Source organism: Taudactylus pleione, unplaced genomic scaffold (genome assembly GCF_031769625.1).
Source record: "Taudactylus pleione unplaced genomic scaffold, aTauple2 ptg000250l, whole genome shotgun sequence".
NCBI classification, from domain to species: Eukaryota; Metazoa; Chordata; class Amphibia; order Anura; family Myobatrachidae; genus Taudactylus; species Taudactylus pleione.
This window is the reverse complement of record NW_028284652.1, coordinates 512,217-527,527: the sequence shown is the minus strand read 5'-3', so window position 1 is coordinate 527,527 and position 15,311 is coordinate 512,217. Positions and strand designations below refer to the sequence as shown.

The window sequence follows — 15,311 nt, the reverse complement described above, 5'->3', positions numbered from 1 at the left end:
AAGGAGAATTAGTGAAATTAGAGACTGAGCATAGTCTGGTAAATACAAGATCAAGGCAGTGGCCATCTTGATGAGTAGAGGAGTCAGTCCATTGGGAGAGGCCAAGAGAGGATGTTAAGGATAGAAGTTTGGAGGCATGAGGGGATTGTGGACTGTCAATGGGGATATTGAAATCACCCATAATAATGGTGGAGATGTCAGAGGATAGGAAGTGAGGGAGCCAGGCAGAAAAGTGTTACAGAAATTGATTGGGTGATCCAGGTGGATGATAGCAGCAATGCACAGAGAGAAAGGAGTGAAAGTCCTAATAGGATGTACTTCAAATGATGTAAATGTAAGGGATGGTACCTGTGGAATAACTGTCTATGTAAAAGATTGGGACAGTAGTATTCCTACTCCACCTCCTTTACTATTACCAGGCCTGGCGGTGTGTGTGAAGTGTAGGCCACCATGTGAGAGAGCACTGCAGGGGAGGAAGTGTCTGTTTGTGTGAGCCATGTTTCTGTTAATGCCTGAAGATTGAGGTTATTTGAAATAAAGAGTTCATGGATGGATGTTAGTTTGTTGCAGACAGAGCGTGCATTCCATAAGGCACATTTCAGTGTTTTGGTTACCTGTGGACCTCCTATGGAACCCGAAGTAGAAATGTCATACTGTATTCAAATAATACCTGTTAGTATAACAGCTGCTCTGAAGTGTTCTAACGCCTTTAGTGCATTTATATTACAACAGAACAAACCAAAAATTGCTATAACCAAATTAACAAATAGGAAGGACATGGAAGTTGAATCTAGAATTAGTCATTCTCTCTACCGGATGTTCATCTGACTATAATCTGTACATTTCTCAGTGTATATACAATATATGTAATTTGTTAACAACTCTTTATTGCTGGTAAATGCTGCTCTTTGTTGTAAGTTCGTATTACTCTGCACTAGTTAGATCTTATCAGCTCTTGTTCCTTTAGTCGAGTACCACTATTTATTTATTATTTATTACCAGTTATTTATATAGCGCACACATATTCCGCAGCGCTTTACAGAGACTATCTGACCATTCACATCAGTTCCTGCCACAGTGGAGTTTACAATCTAATCCACTATCCAATTATTGATGGAATAACATTGACTATTGGAAGCAAACCATCATGTTTGCTAAAGATTAATAGTCGCTTTCTATCCCTAATGTAAATGGCAGAAGGAATTCAGTTGCAGTTCTCTAGCCTTGGGAAGATGAATGGAGCAGCACTAATAACTCTGCATAAATATGCATAGTAAAACAGTTTGACTATGAGGTAATCGGGGGTGAAAATGTCCCCCTTTTAAGCACTCGTAGAGTACTTTACCTTCATTTTTCTGAGGGGACGTGGTCATCCCCCTCAGTATCACCGGGACCCTGGTGGTAATGCAGCTTTAAATTGATTAAACATCTATAATTGTATTATGCTTTAGAGAATCTGACATTGGTGAAACTCATTTCCTTTCCAGGTGACTATTTTGGTTTTTCCGCACCATCTGATGACCAAGATATAAATGGTGTTTCCATACAGGAGTAATGACAGAAGAAAGTGCTTTGTACATAAATTCAAAGGAGTGATGGGAGACATATAATTTCCATATCTGAGGAAAGGCAGCCATACACTGTGCAATCATCAGCCTGATCAGCCACCAATACTTGCAGTGTATGGTCACGACCTGGAAGCAGTTATCAGTTTGAAAGGTATGAGAAATATTCCAGCGTGCGGCGTGCCAAACAGATATGATAATTCGGGTCGGTTTTATCCGCATCCCGATAATTCGTCCTATGATAACTTACCAAAAGATAGACTGACCGACAGTGTATGGCAGTGATTCCCAACCTCGGTCCTCAAGGCACACTAACAGACCTGGTTTTAGTGATATCCATGGTTGAGCACAGATGGTTAAATCAAAATAACTGAGGTACTAATTAATTCACCTGTGCTCAAGTATGGTTATCGTTAAAACCTGGACTGTTAGTGTGCCTTGAGGACCGTGGTTGGGAACCCCTGGTGTATGGCAATGTCAGATAACTGGTCGGTTTGTCTGTCTGATGGTGAGCTTGATCTGACAGTGGGCCTGATTCAGAGCCGGACGCTCTGACCAGAGCGCTCGCTCTGAATCAGGGCCCTCCTACCTCTTATAGGAGCGGCCTCCTGGCCGCTCGTATAGCTGTGTGTGACCACCCACAGCTATAGCGAGCGGCCATGATGATGGTCGCGATGGTCAAGACCATCGCGACCATCGGGCTTGCGACGAGACCCTGCGGTAGGGTCTCGCTGCCGCAAGCCCTGGAGTGATTTTGGCTCTATCAGAGCCAAAATCACTCCCAGTGACATCACTACTGATGTCAGTGGGGCCGGACTCAGACGGTAGGCGTTCCCATGGGAACGCCTCCGTCTGGCAGCCACGTCCCCGGCACGCCCACCAAAGGGGGCGTGCTGTCGCTCACCATCGACAGCACGCCCCCTTTGGTGCGAGACCCATAACGACGGCTTGGCCGTCGTTATTCGGGTCTCGCGCATGCGCACGACGGAGCTCCCTTGCGAGCGGGTTAGAATCAGGCCCAGCGTGTGGCCAGCATACTGCAAAAGGTCGACAAGGACAAAGGGTCGACAGGGGCAAATAGTTGACACATGATTTTCTTTTTTTCTTGTATTTTAAAACTAATCCTAACCCAACCCCTAGGGTCTAACTCTCCCCCAAGTGCCTAAACCAAACTGTAGCTTAATCCTCCTAACCCTCCTCCTAGTACATGACCGTCCCCTCCGGCAGCCTAACCATCATATGTCAACCATTGGTGGGTTGACCTTTTGTCAGTTGACCCTTCATCAGACACCGCCAGCATAACTGAGAAGCAAATTTCCACCATTGAAGCAATAACAGCATGCGCCTAACAGCTAGGCGCTGCCACAGACAAAGCATGCGGGTTATTATAACGGGTCTCTCTCAGTTTATCTTTATCCTCAGTATTTGAAATTCAAAGCAGCCAGGAAGACAGCCAGCCTTCAGCATTGCTGCGACTAGGGACCTGGAAGTGACGTCAGTGAGGGCGGAAGTGCAGTTCCTGTCCATGACAGCCAGCTAAAGAAGTACTTTGTCCCCACTTAAACAAGTTTGTTGTCTCCTCGAGGGCTCGCTGCGCTCGCCACATGGTTATATTTCCCCTCTATGCCCTCTTGGATGGCAGGGAATGATGCTGGACACTGGCTGATGATGTCAGGTTCATCTCCATGAAGGGGATTTAGACATGGTTGCTGCTATTTCCTATGTGGCTAAAGGACCTCTGTGACGTATCCACCACGTGACCGCTGCAGGAGGCTGGACCGCTCCTGTGTTACCATCCACGTGGGCATAGAGGGGGAATAAATATTTGTGGTGAGCGCAGCGAGCCACCGTGCCCGAAGCGTGGCGAGCGTAGGGAGCCTGCGAGGGGACACTTTTGGTCCCCCGTTAGCATCCCCGCCCCTCCCCCTTTCAGGCCGGGTCACGTGGGTGTGACGTCACAGGTCCATCAACGCTGTATAGTCTAGACCTGTGGTTCTCAAACTCCGTCCTCAGGACCCCACACAGTTCACTTTTTGCAGGTCACCCAGCAGGAGCACAGGTGTATTCATTACTCACTGACACATTTTAAAAGATCTACAGGTGCAGCTATTTCACTAGTAATTATGTGAGGAGACCGGCAAAACATGCACTGTTTGGGGACCTGAGGACCGAGTTTGAGAACCTGTGATCTAAACCTAACCATTAGACATTACCTTGCTTGCGACCTGGTGCCTGCCTGCGTCCTGTACATGTGCCGCGGGGGGGCGCTCGGGAGCGGACACACACTTTACATGCCGCCTCTGTAGGGGAGACATGAAATGCTGCCGGTCTCTGTTGCTAATTTACAGCACTTCTGTCACACACAGAGGCCGCTGCACGGAGACACCGCCGGTCATTTGCAGCACTGTATGCATAACATAATCCCTTCCCAGCCGCATGAAGGATGGTAGAAGTTGGCACTATGATATGATACAAGAAGTCTATACCATAGCGCCCGCCCCGGACATGGCTGAGCAGGAGGCATGCTGGGAGATAGGAAGTATCTCCCCCGTCTAATGCAGTAATGTATGTATTGTATCAGAGACGGGAGTAGCGCGCTTAGGTTAGTAGTACAGAGTAGCAGGTAGGCTGCCTGGTGTTGGGGCTGCTGTGCTCCCCGCCCGTTATATTGGCCATTGTTATGTGTCACCCGGTGGCGCTGCTGTTGTCTCTCATATAATGATGTGATCATTGCATCTTGTTGGACTATCAGTTGCACTGCATCAGTTGGACTATGGGTATAACATTTCCAGGGACACAAATCATTGCTAGTTTGCATTTCTGGATAACTTGTAGATACTATAATGCTATACCCCCTCTTGTCTCTTCCTGTGACATCTGGCTGTAAACTTTATTCAAAAATAAATCCCTTTAATGTCCTGAAACACCACAGCATGGACCTGATGCTCAAAATGATCCAATTTATTCAATAGTTCAAAATCGATGATTCCCTTTTATAGTTACAATGTGCAGACTTTCCCAGGTTCCACACATGTAATACAGACTGATATGGAATTAGGAACTGTATTAAGACATTGGTCACTTAATACTTACCTTTATTAATTAAAGTGACATACACAAGGCATCCCATACTAAACAACAGACAAGGGGTTCTGTCTTGCAGCCTGCAATAGGCAGGGTGTTTATGACCAGCAGCACAAGCAGTTTGTATTCCCATAATAGCAGCATTGCTCTAGCTTACTGTGTCAAATACTGAATTGGTTTTGTCTCATAGGGCTGATTCAGAGGTAGACGCAGTGTTAATGTTTGCGCAGTTGAGCAATTATTTGCTACTGCGCAGTGTCAGAGAAACCCCTACGGCGCGTGGGTACCACAGAGTGTACGCAGAGATCTCTGTTGCTGTCGGAACCCTGTAATAAGCTGGCTGCGGACAGTCATGGGCTTTCCTGGGAGGTGACTGGGAAGTGGCTTGAAGTGAACAGAAGAAAAGGCCATCTCATGGGCGAGTCAGCCCACCGGCAGATTTGCGCTGTTCACGGACATGGAAAGTTGACGTCTCGGGGTTTGCAATGTCCACCGCTCACAAGGGGAAGGCTGAGACCAGTATTTGCATATTATTGCATCAGTGAATCTGAAAGAAATCGCAACCAAGCATGCATCAGTGTTCACCTCTCAATCATGACCTATAGTACTAAAGGCCACGTCAACTGTGCAATGAAGCGTGTTAGCAAGAGGGTATCTTTAGCCTCAGCTATAATCCAGCAGCAACTGTGTAAATGTATTGACTAAATGAGCTTTGGGAGGAGGTTTTTAAGATAAAATAAACACATTCCATGCTCTGTTTGCCAGATCCACAGAGGTCCCGAATGGTTGTAATCGTCCCCACTCCATTCTCCTTTTGTTTTTTAAATAAACCCCTGGGAACTTCCCATTCAGGTGGGTGTTGGACCTTTAGGGGGAGATTCAATTCCAGGTGATCTTATATCATGCAGCACCACGTGATACATGGGTACACAGTACATTAGCCCGACATCACGCAGTTTCCTGAGCAGCTCTATAGGCATGAGGCAAAATGCGTGATGTGCCACCACTGTCAGCATTAAAAACCATTTCCAATGGCACATCACAGGAATCACTCCAACATCACCTAGAATTGAATCGCCCCAATAGAGTGAACCTGGACCTTAGTGAAAGGCAAACAGAGCTTGAAGGCAAGTAAAAAATATATTGTTTTATTTCATCTCATTGACCTGTCCTTGACTAAAAACAAATTTATTTGTTATCACGATATTTATTTTTTTACTATTTGTCTCTAAATTTATTATTTAATGTATATAATACAACAAAAAAAATGACTATATCAAACTGCTGCCTAAACAAAGCCCTGTCTATGATTGAAAGATAAAGAAACTGATATGGTTACCCAGCAAGTTTTTCTCGTTATGCCAGCACATAGCAAAACAATAAAAAAATGCACCTAAATGTTTCATGGACAAGTAATAAGGGATCATTAATTTCTGTGCATCTGTTTTCCCAGTGCTACGAGGTAAATTTCTAAAGCTAGCTACACTGTCCGATTTTGATTGGGATGAGGAACGGGACGATTTTTCTGAAAATTGCCTGCCCCAATATCTGTGCAACACATTATGCCATTTTTCTTAGAAGCTACCAATTTTTCACCACACCACACTGAATTTACATTTGTCCACCCACATGGAGGATGACATAGTGACTAGAGAACATAGGAGCAGATTATTGAGAATACACACACACTGCTCAATATCTGGAAATTGAGGCCGAAATTTCCGTCCTTGACCGACAGTTCGGATAATTGAAAGAATGCGTTTGTGGATGTTTTCTAACCGTTTCATTGGTGAAACGATCGTTCATACACACTATGCAATAAATCAGGCCAATCATCCGATTAATCGCAAATCAGCCCAATAATTGTATAGTGTGTAGGTAGCTTTAGTCGCCTGGAAATGGGCGGTGTGACTTTATTCAGGGGGTAAGAGAGAGAACAAATTGAGAGTCCTCAAGTATTTGCAATTAAGATACTAACAGCTACATTAACATGACCACAGTGACAAATCTTGTATCTTTTTGTTGCAAAATACACAAGTGTCGTACGTATATGTGAAGAGAAATCCCTTTTCTTTTAAGTTAATACAATTCTTTTTACTTTTATGTGTCTGAAAAGGTTCATTTTAAACTTAAATTAACTACTATCACTACCCCCAGTGAAATCATGATTTACATAATTGCTCTGAGCCACCAATCCCGCACATTTCCTATTCTACTTTGAGGGGGACCCTCATTATTGGCTTTAGCAGCAGAGCCGATATTAGAACAGCGCGGTTAAGAATCACCAGTCTGCATGGCTTTATAGATGCTCCAGTTGGCTTGTTTGTTATTTTCACATATATATTTTTTCCTTCAGACCTTTGTAAACTGCAGCCAAGAACCATGGACTGTCCTCCGCTGCCACCAGTTGGTTTATGTCTTGACATGTGTCCAGAAAAAGAGAGGAGAGAACGAGAAAGCCAAAAGCGCCTACACCAGTTTGAAATACAGAAGGGACAATGGAAAGGCAGGAATCCAAGAGGGAAAAACCATCATATTGCTGACCCTACCAAGACAATTAAAGAATACAGCCGCCCTGCCGCAGGGAAAGAACTGTCCTTTGCAGAGGATCTACGACCCCCTGCAATCCTCCTTAAGACTGTCCAATATTTGTTGAAGGAGGTTTGGGATAATATCAATGACAAGAGTTCAGCCTGTTTGGCTGAGGCTTACTCTTTTGTGTTTGACCGCTTACGTGCTGTGAGGCAGGACCTGACAGTGCAAAGAGTTAGGGGACTGGAAGGGGCCCTCGTGCTGGAAGGAAGTCTTAGTTTCTTGCTTTGTGTGCCTTACCTGGTGAGGAACCTGCCATTGGCAGACTATGATGAAGTGCTGCATGCCAACCAAGTGCGGGAAAGCTTTGCAGAGCTGATGGAATGCTATAAAGGGTGTGGACGATTTCCCAGACAAGCAGAATTCCAAGCTCTTCTTCTTCTGTATGATTTAGGTAAGATCTTTTTAGATTTATAAAGGGTTTCAAGGGTCTTTACCATAATGTGGTTCTCTCTTTTCATTTAAAGATTCCGTACACACATTTAGTGATAAGAAATGTCCCAAGACATTTTTTGTCACATGCTGGATAGAAGTATACATATTTTACAGGCCACCAATATTACCTGTCCTTTAGTGCATTCTAATGGCTTGCAGCCAGCTTTTGTGTGTCCCTCCCATGTGAGCAGTAAGTCAGGCACATTTGTATTGCTCTTTGTCTTGCTAGCACTTTTGGTTTTTGGTGGTCGACTTTTCGGTCAAATTTGTGACCTTTGTCAAGTCAACAAACAGCATCAACAAACCGCAACATTTGAAAAATGTAGAGCAGACTATGGTATCCTGTTATAATACATATGGAACAGACTCTGGTGTCCTGTTATGATACAGCTCTCACGGTATATTCTTAATGAACAGTCTACATGACCTGATATTTAACATTTCAGTTCATAAAAAATCTTTGTCAGGAACCTGACCAAGGTTTTTAATAACCTGTAACTGAAAACATTTTTAGAAACTGAGACGTTGAACAACAGGTCATGTAGACTATGCCGCGAGGGACGGCAGTTTATTTGCAGAATTGTAATTTTACTGGAGGGCACGCGGGACATGGCTTCTTATGAAGGGATCGAGTGCTGAGTTGTAAGACTTATATTTATGTGTGTATTTGAAATATAGAATACAGCCCTCGTGTGTCCTCCTTTTTGGTATACTGTACAATACATAATTTCATCACACCCCTTTAGTTGTAAGTAAGGGCTGCTGTCCTGAGAATACCCCTTGTAATTGCTATGTAAAAAAAAGTATTGAAGTTGCTATGCCACAGGTGTGACTTTAGAGGATAATGTCTAACAACCGCCTTGAGGGCTGGTAATTCTTGGCAGGATGCGGCCATACAACAGCTTTGAGAGCTGGTAGATAGCTTGGCTAGATGGGCCTGATGGCCGTAGATTATAAAGCGGTGAGGGCTGGTATAACTTGGCTTGCTGTGGCCAGTGGGCTGTAGAATATGAAGCGGCCTTTGGGCCGTGTAGTGGTCTTGAGGGCCGGAGTAACTTGGCTAGATGCGGCAGCAGCCGGGTATAGCTGAAACAAAGTCACTGGTGTTTGAGCACAGGTTTGCGCACTAATGTCACTGGAGTGCAGCCTGTGCCGCCGGGTTGACACAAGCAGCTGATGCTGTAGTGCGGCCCTTGCCGCTGGGTAGACATGAGCAGCTGACGCTGTAGTGCGGCCTGTGCCGCCGGGTTGACACAAGCAGCTGATGCTGTAGTGCGGCCTGTGCCGCTGGGGTGACACAAGCAGCTGACGCTGTAGTGCGGCCTGTGCCGCCGGGTTGACACAAGCAGCTGACGCTGCAGTGCGGCCTGTGCCGCCGGGTTGACACAAGCAGCAGACGCTGTAGTGCGTACTCTGGACTCGGAGTACTGTCTGTGCCGCCTAGATGACACGAACGGCAGAGGACAGACGTGCGGACCGTGCCACCTGGATGATATAAAAACGTAGATGACACAAACGGCAGAACAACAGTATAGGAGGCAGGAAAACTGGAGCTCAACTGGAAGACAGGAGACAAAGCCAGAACCGGAAACACGAAAACTCTATCACCAGCACTGGGGCAGCATTAGCGCCAGCAGGATATTGACGCAGGAGCCAATCCGGACTGATTCCTGGATGATAGACAGGAGGTAGGTGGAGACTCAGCGAACGCTTCCCCAGCGTTCACTTCGCACAGTATTAGCAGCGCGGTGGCTTGTGACAGTACCCCTCCCCTTGACGAGGGGTTAAGGAACCCCTAGAACCCGATTTGTATGGAAAGTTCTCAAAGAATCTTCTCTGCAACGTGGGAGCGTGCAAAGATCTTTCTGGAACCCAAGAACGCTCCTCTGGTCCATACCCTTTCAAGTGGACAAGAAACTGAAGACGTCCACGAGAAAATCTGGAGTCCAGGATCTTCTCCACAACCACTTCTGGCGCCCATGGACAAGTACTGGTGGAGGCCTAATTGAACGCCTAGGAGTAAACCTGGAGGAAAAAAAAACTGGCTTTAGGAGAGCACAATGAAATGTACTGTTGATCCTCAGAGTCTTTGGTAACTTCAGGTAAAAGGCTATGGGATTAACCTGGGCAATGATGCGAAATGGGCCGATGAACTTAGGCCCCAACTTTTGTGACCTCTGGTGCAGATTGATGTTCCTGGAGGACAGCCATACCAAGTCAACGACTCTGAAATTACAAGGTCTCTGATGTTTGTCAGCTCTCACCTTGGACCGACCTGATGCTTTCAGGAGAGCATGGTGTACCTTCCTCCAGACTGACTGTAGCCTTGAAACAGAAAATGAAGGAGGAGTTCTGGTTGTTGAGGATTCAAATTAATTACTCCTAGGATGTATCCCATAGATGCAATAAAAAGGAAAGACGGCAGAATGGCAGGAGTTGTTATATGCGAATTCCGCAAAGGGCAGAAGTGGAAACCAATCGTCTTGGCATTTGAAAATGAAACCGCAGAGGAACTGTTCCAAAGACTGATTAGCCCGCTCTGTCTGACCGTTGGACTACGGATGATAGCCTGAGGTCAAGCTGACGTTGATATCCAGATTGGCACAGAAGCATCTCCAAAACAGGGCATCGAACTGCGTACCATGATCTGAGACGATATCCACTGGAAGTTCATGGAGCCTGAAGACATAGTGAACAAATAGTGCTGATAACTCCTTAGCAGATGGTAACTTGCCCAAGCGAATAAAGTGCACCATTTTGGAGAACCGATCCACGACAGTCCAGATGACAGAACAACGTGAAGACACAGGAAGGTCGACAACAAAGTCCATAGCAATATGGGTCCATGGCTTAGAGGGTGTAGGAAGAGGACACAGGAACCCTTGAGGAGCAGTTCGGAGAGTCTTGTTTTTAGAGCAGAATCACATGCCAAAACAAACTCACGAATGTCTCGAGACATGGACTGCCACCAGACAGAACGAGACAAAAGCTCCAAAGTTCTAGTTCTAGCAAAGTTCTAAGCCTTGCAAAGAGATTATATAACCCAGAAATGACACCACCTTCACGTCAAATTTGCACTTCTCTAACTTGGCATATAAGTTGTTATCCAAAAGTCTGCAAGATCTGCCGCACATTCTACAGACTTAGAATAGATGAGGATGTCATCTAGATAAACCACTGCACAGACTCCCAAGAAATCCCTTAACACCTCATTGATGAAATCTTGAAAGACGCCTGGGGCATTGGAGAGGCCGAACGGCACGACAAGATATTCAAAATGTCCCGAATGAGTGTTGAATGCCGTCTTCCACTCATCTCCTTCCCTGATGCAAATGAGGTTGTATGCGCCTCTAAGATCTATCTTAGAAAAGATGGAGGCCTCTTGTAGTTGATCAAAGAGAACGGAGATGAGTGGTAAGAGATACGCATTTTTGACTGTGATCTTATTCAGTCCACGGAAGTCTATGCAGGGTCTGAGAGATCCATCCTTCTTCTCGACAAAGAAAAACCCCACTCCCACCGGGGATTTTGAAGGACGAATGAATACCTTATCCAGAGCCTCCTGAATATATTCCTGCATGGCTTTATCCTCTGTAATGGATAAAGCCTATAATCTGCCCTTTGGAAACCTGGCACCAGGTAACAGATCTATGGCGCAGTAAAAAGATCAGTGCGGTAGCCTTTCTTTTGGAGAAAACCTTGGCAAGATCACAGTAAGGAGCAGGCATAGGCGAAGGTTTGGATGAGACGGCGGCAGCCAGATGAATTGGACGGGACAAGCATTGAGAGAAGCGAGTCGATCCCCACTCAAGAATCTCGCCAGTTTGCCACTGGATTACGGGATTATGTTGTTTTAGCCATGGTAACCAAAACACGACTGGAGCCAGTGGACACTGCAGAAGGAGGAACGGCAATTCTTCCCGATGAAGAGCTTCAACGGACAACTGCAAGGGTGGAGTACAGCAGGTTACCGGGAGTTTGGACAGACTTGTCCCATCTAATCTGATCACCGACACAGGTGAGGACAAGGACTCTGGATTCAGGCCCAGGGTTTTGAAAAAAGCAATGTCCATGAAGTTCTCCGCAGCTCTGCTGTCGACAAATGCAGGAACGGAGACCTGACTGTTGGACAGTGTGATAACTGCGGTGATGAGAACCAAATTTTCTGGGAAGATGGATGCAAGGCTTAGATGTACCTCCCCTAACTCGTCTAGACCTTGCCTTTTCCCGACTTTAAAGGACAGAATTGAGCTATATGTCCTTTACTGCTGCAGTGAAGTCACAGTCCCAACATACGTCTCCTATGTTTCTCTTCAGGGAAAAGACGAAATGCTCCCAGTTGCATCGGTTCTTCAGAGTCAAGTAGAGGCAAGGAAGGCAGACTCTTCTCTACACGCCGCTCCCGGAGTCTTCGATCGACTCGAATAGCCAAGTTCATAAGCTCGTCCAGAAAACTCGGGGAAGGATACTGGACCAAGATATCCTTTTTATACGATCTGACAACCCCCAACGAAACTGGCTACAGAAGGCTGGGTCATTCCAGCCAGCATCGACTGCCCACCTTCGGAACTCTGAACTCTAGTCCTCGGCAGCTCTGTTCTCCTGCTTTAAAGACCTCAGACTCGCATCTGCCATAGCTGCTTTATCCGGGTCATCATAGAGCAGACTCAAAGCAGTAAAAAACGAGTCTACGGCCTGCAGTGCCGGACTAATGGAAGGAAGACCAAAAGCTGACGTCTGTGGATCCCCCTGTAACAAGCAAATGACTATCCCAATTTGTTGGACCTGAGAGCCTGAGGACCTGGGTTGGGGCCTAAAGTAGAGCTTATAGCTCTCTCTGAAATTTAGAAAATCCTTACGGTTTCCGGAAAACCGATCAGGCAGATTCAGTTTCGGTTCAGTCACAGCAGGAACAGTCGTACCCGACGTCTCTTCTACCCGGAAAGAGAGTTCCTGCACTTTCTGCATTAGCAGCTGAACCTGTGTGGTCAGAACCTGGGCAAGACTCTGAGTTGGCTCCATAACAAGAGATCAGACAAAAAAAATACCCTGAAGAGTAAATATATGTGGCCGGTGATGATGTTATGCCACGGGTGTGATTTTATAGGGTAATGTCTAACAGCCGCCTTGAGGGCTGGTAATTCTTGGCAGGATGTGGCCATACAACAGCTTTGAGAGCTGGTAGATATCTTGGCTAGATGGGCCTGAAGGCCGTAGATTATGAAGCAGCCTTTGGGCCGAGCAGCAGCCTTGAGGGCTGGTATAACTTGGCTTGCTGTGGCCAGTGGGCCGTAGAATATGAGGCGGCCTTTGGGCCATGCAACAGCCTTGAGGGCTGGTATAACTTGGCTTGCTGTGGCCAGTGGGCTGTAGAATATGAAGCGGCCTATGGGCCGTGTAGCGGTCTTGAGGGCTGGAGTAACTTGGCTAGATGCGGAAGCAGCCGGGTATAGCTGAAACAAAGTCACTGGTGTTGGAGCGCAGGTTTGCGCACTAATGTCACTGGAGTGCGGCCTGTGCTGCCGGGTTGACACAAGCAGCTGACGCTGTAGTGCGGCTTGTGCCGCTGGGTTGACACAAGCAGCTGACGCTGTAGTGCGGCCTGTGCCACCGGGTTGACACAAGCAGCTGACGCTGTAGTGCGGCCTATGCCACTGGGTTGACACAAGCTGCTAATGCTGTAGTGCGGCCTGTGCTGCTGGGTTGACACAAGCAGCAGATGCTGTAGTGCGTACTCTGGAAGAGTACTGTCCGTGCCGCCTGGATGACATGAACGGCAGAGGACAGATTTGCGGACCGTGCCGCCTGGATGACACAAACGGCAGAACAACAATATAGGAGGTAGGAAAACTGGAGCTCAACTGGAAGAAAGGAGACAAAGCCAGAACCGAAAAAAACGAAAACTCTATCACCAGCACTGGGGCAGCGTTAGCGCCAGCAGGATATAGACACGGGAGCCAATCTGGACTGATTCTAAGATTATAGACAGGAGGTAGGTGGAGACTCGATGAACGCTTGCCCGACGTTCGCTTCGCACAGTATTAGCAGTGCGGCGGCTTGTGACAGAAGTATTTCTTTATTTATATTAGGGATGGCCAATTGGTGGTCCCGTATCGATCTTTCAGATCAATACGGGATTGCCATATCTGTATTTAATACAGAACATAATCAGCAAAATAATTTTGATCCTCTCCGAGAATGATATTAGTTTTGCGCAGACACGGTGAGGGAGTTCAGTAAGTTGCGGCATCATTTTATTTTATTTTTTTTATATTGATACTATTAATATATCATGACTCCAGAATCATTCCAAAAATTGTGATGTATCAGGCAGGGTTAAAAAAAAAAAAAAAAAAAGGCAGATCGGGGATCCGTTCCCCAACCTTAATTCGAACACCAATAAAACTGATAATAAGGTGTTTAAAGTGCCAAGTTTCATACCAAAATTAAAATGTGCAACTGCTTATTTAAATTCACTTTACGGGATCTTATCTTATCATTTTATATAAAAAGTGTTTTATTACATAAGAAAGAATAAAACTTTTTTTTTTTTTTCATACAGTATTGTGCTGTGTGTTTATGTATTTGGAGATTAAACTCTGGAGGTGCGTGGAGGTTATTACAGTACATTATTACTGACTTGCCATTAATCAAGAGAACAGAGTAATGTGAATTCAGGTAGGCACTTACACATTTTAATTTTGGTATGAGTCTTGGCATTGGGCGCCTCTTTTTTTTGTTTTTGTTACACACACATGTATAATTAATTTTTTTTTCTGAATGTGTATTGCAGGAAATCTGGATACCATGAACAGAGCTCTACAACTCCCTCAAAGTGTTCGGTATGCTCCACAAGTGTGCCTGGCACTTGCTATAAACAGGGCCCACTTAGAAAATAACTGGGTACGACTCTTTCGTCTGGTACGCCGATGTGACTGCCTGCAGACTTGTGCCTTTTACCGACACCTGCCAAGTTCCCGCTACAAGGCAATCCGTACCTTGACATATGCATACAGCAGCCGGAACTGTCACTACCCACTTGATCTCCTTACTAGACTGATCGCAGTTGACAGCCCTTCATTGGCTAGTGACATGTGCAAAAGACAAGGGCTGATGCTCTTTTCTGGAGATCAACCATCAATCCAATTCCTGAAAAATTCCTTTAAGGATTTGGGGCCTGAGTATCCGGGTAGAGAGATTCACTTGGTGGAGCTGAAGAAAGGGGATGCATCTTGGTTTGAAGTCATGATTGGACAAGAATCTATCGACTATGTGACATTGCATGGAAGGAAATAAATTTCAGATATAGCTCTTTATGAATATTTTATCTATTTTTTTTTTTATTACAAATCCCCTTAAAGGGGAAGTGGTTGAATGCATGTATGTACAGTATGTTTTGTGTATGTCTGTGTATATTCAAATGTTGGTAGCCATCATTATAACCCCCTGTTTTTTTCAGATGCTAAGAACTATTGAATAATACAGCTGGTCCGTAAATTAGCATGCAGAGATTATAGTGTTCATTCTAGCACCCTGCACCTGTCACAATCTATGCCGTTCCACTTTCCTGTCTGGGGTGTCACTCTCTGCTCTGGTTCTTCTAGAACACTCAGCCGATGCAGCAAACTGCTGAGA

The 15,311-nt window shown here is 45.7% G+C and overlaps 1 protein-coding gene across 3 annotated transcripts; it reads left to right on the top strand.

The window, feature by feature from the left end:
• The first annotated feature begins 3,882 nt into the window (after nucleotides 1–3,882).
• Nucleotides 3,883–15,311, top strand: SAC3D1 (SAC3 domain containing 1). 3 transcript variants are annotated; one of them, XM_088480123.1, is made up of 3 exons: nucleotides 3,883–4,130; nucleotides 7,006–7,635; nucleotides 14,470–15,311. In XM_088480123.1, the coding sequence occupies exons 2-3, from the start codon at nucleotides 7,032–7,034 to the stop codon at nucleotides 14,970–14,972; spliced, it is 1,107 nt and encodes a 368-aa protein (XP_088336249.1). In that variant the 5' UTR covers nucleotides 3,883–4,130; nucleotides 7,006–7,031; the 3' UTR covers nucleotides 14,973–15,311. The 3 variants fall into 3 exon arrangements, with proteins under 3 accessions (XP_088336249.1, XP_088336250.1, XP_088336251.1); XM_088480124.1 differs by having other exon boundaries at nucleotides 3,883–4,167; XM_088480125.1 differs by lacking the exon at nucleotides 3,883–4,130 and adding an exon at nucleotides 4,158–4,188.

Bases quoted from the DNA above. Each gene is read 5' to 3' on its own strand.
- SAC3D1 (XM_088480123.1), top strand. From the start codon at position 7,032: ATGGACTGTCCTCCGCTGCCACCAGTTGGTTTATGTCTTGACATGTGT. The intron at 7,636-14,469 runs GTAAGATCTTTT...TGTGTATTGCAG, and splicing joins TCTTCTTCTGTATGATTTAG to GAAATCTGGATACCATGAAC.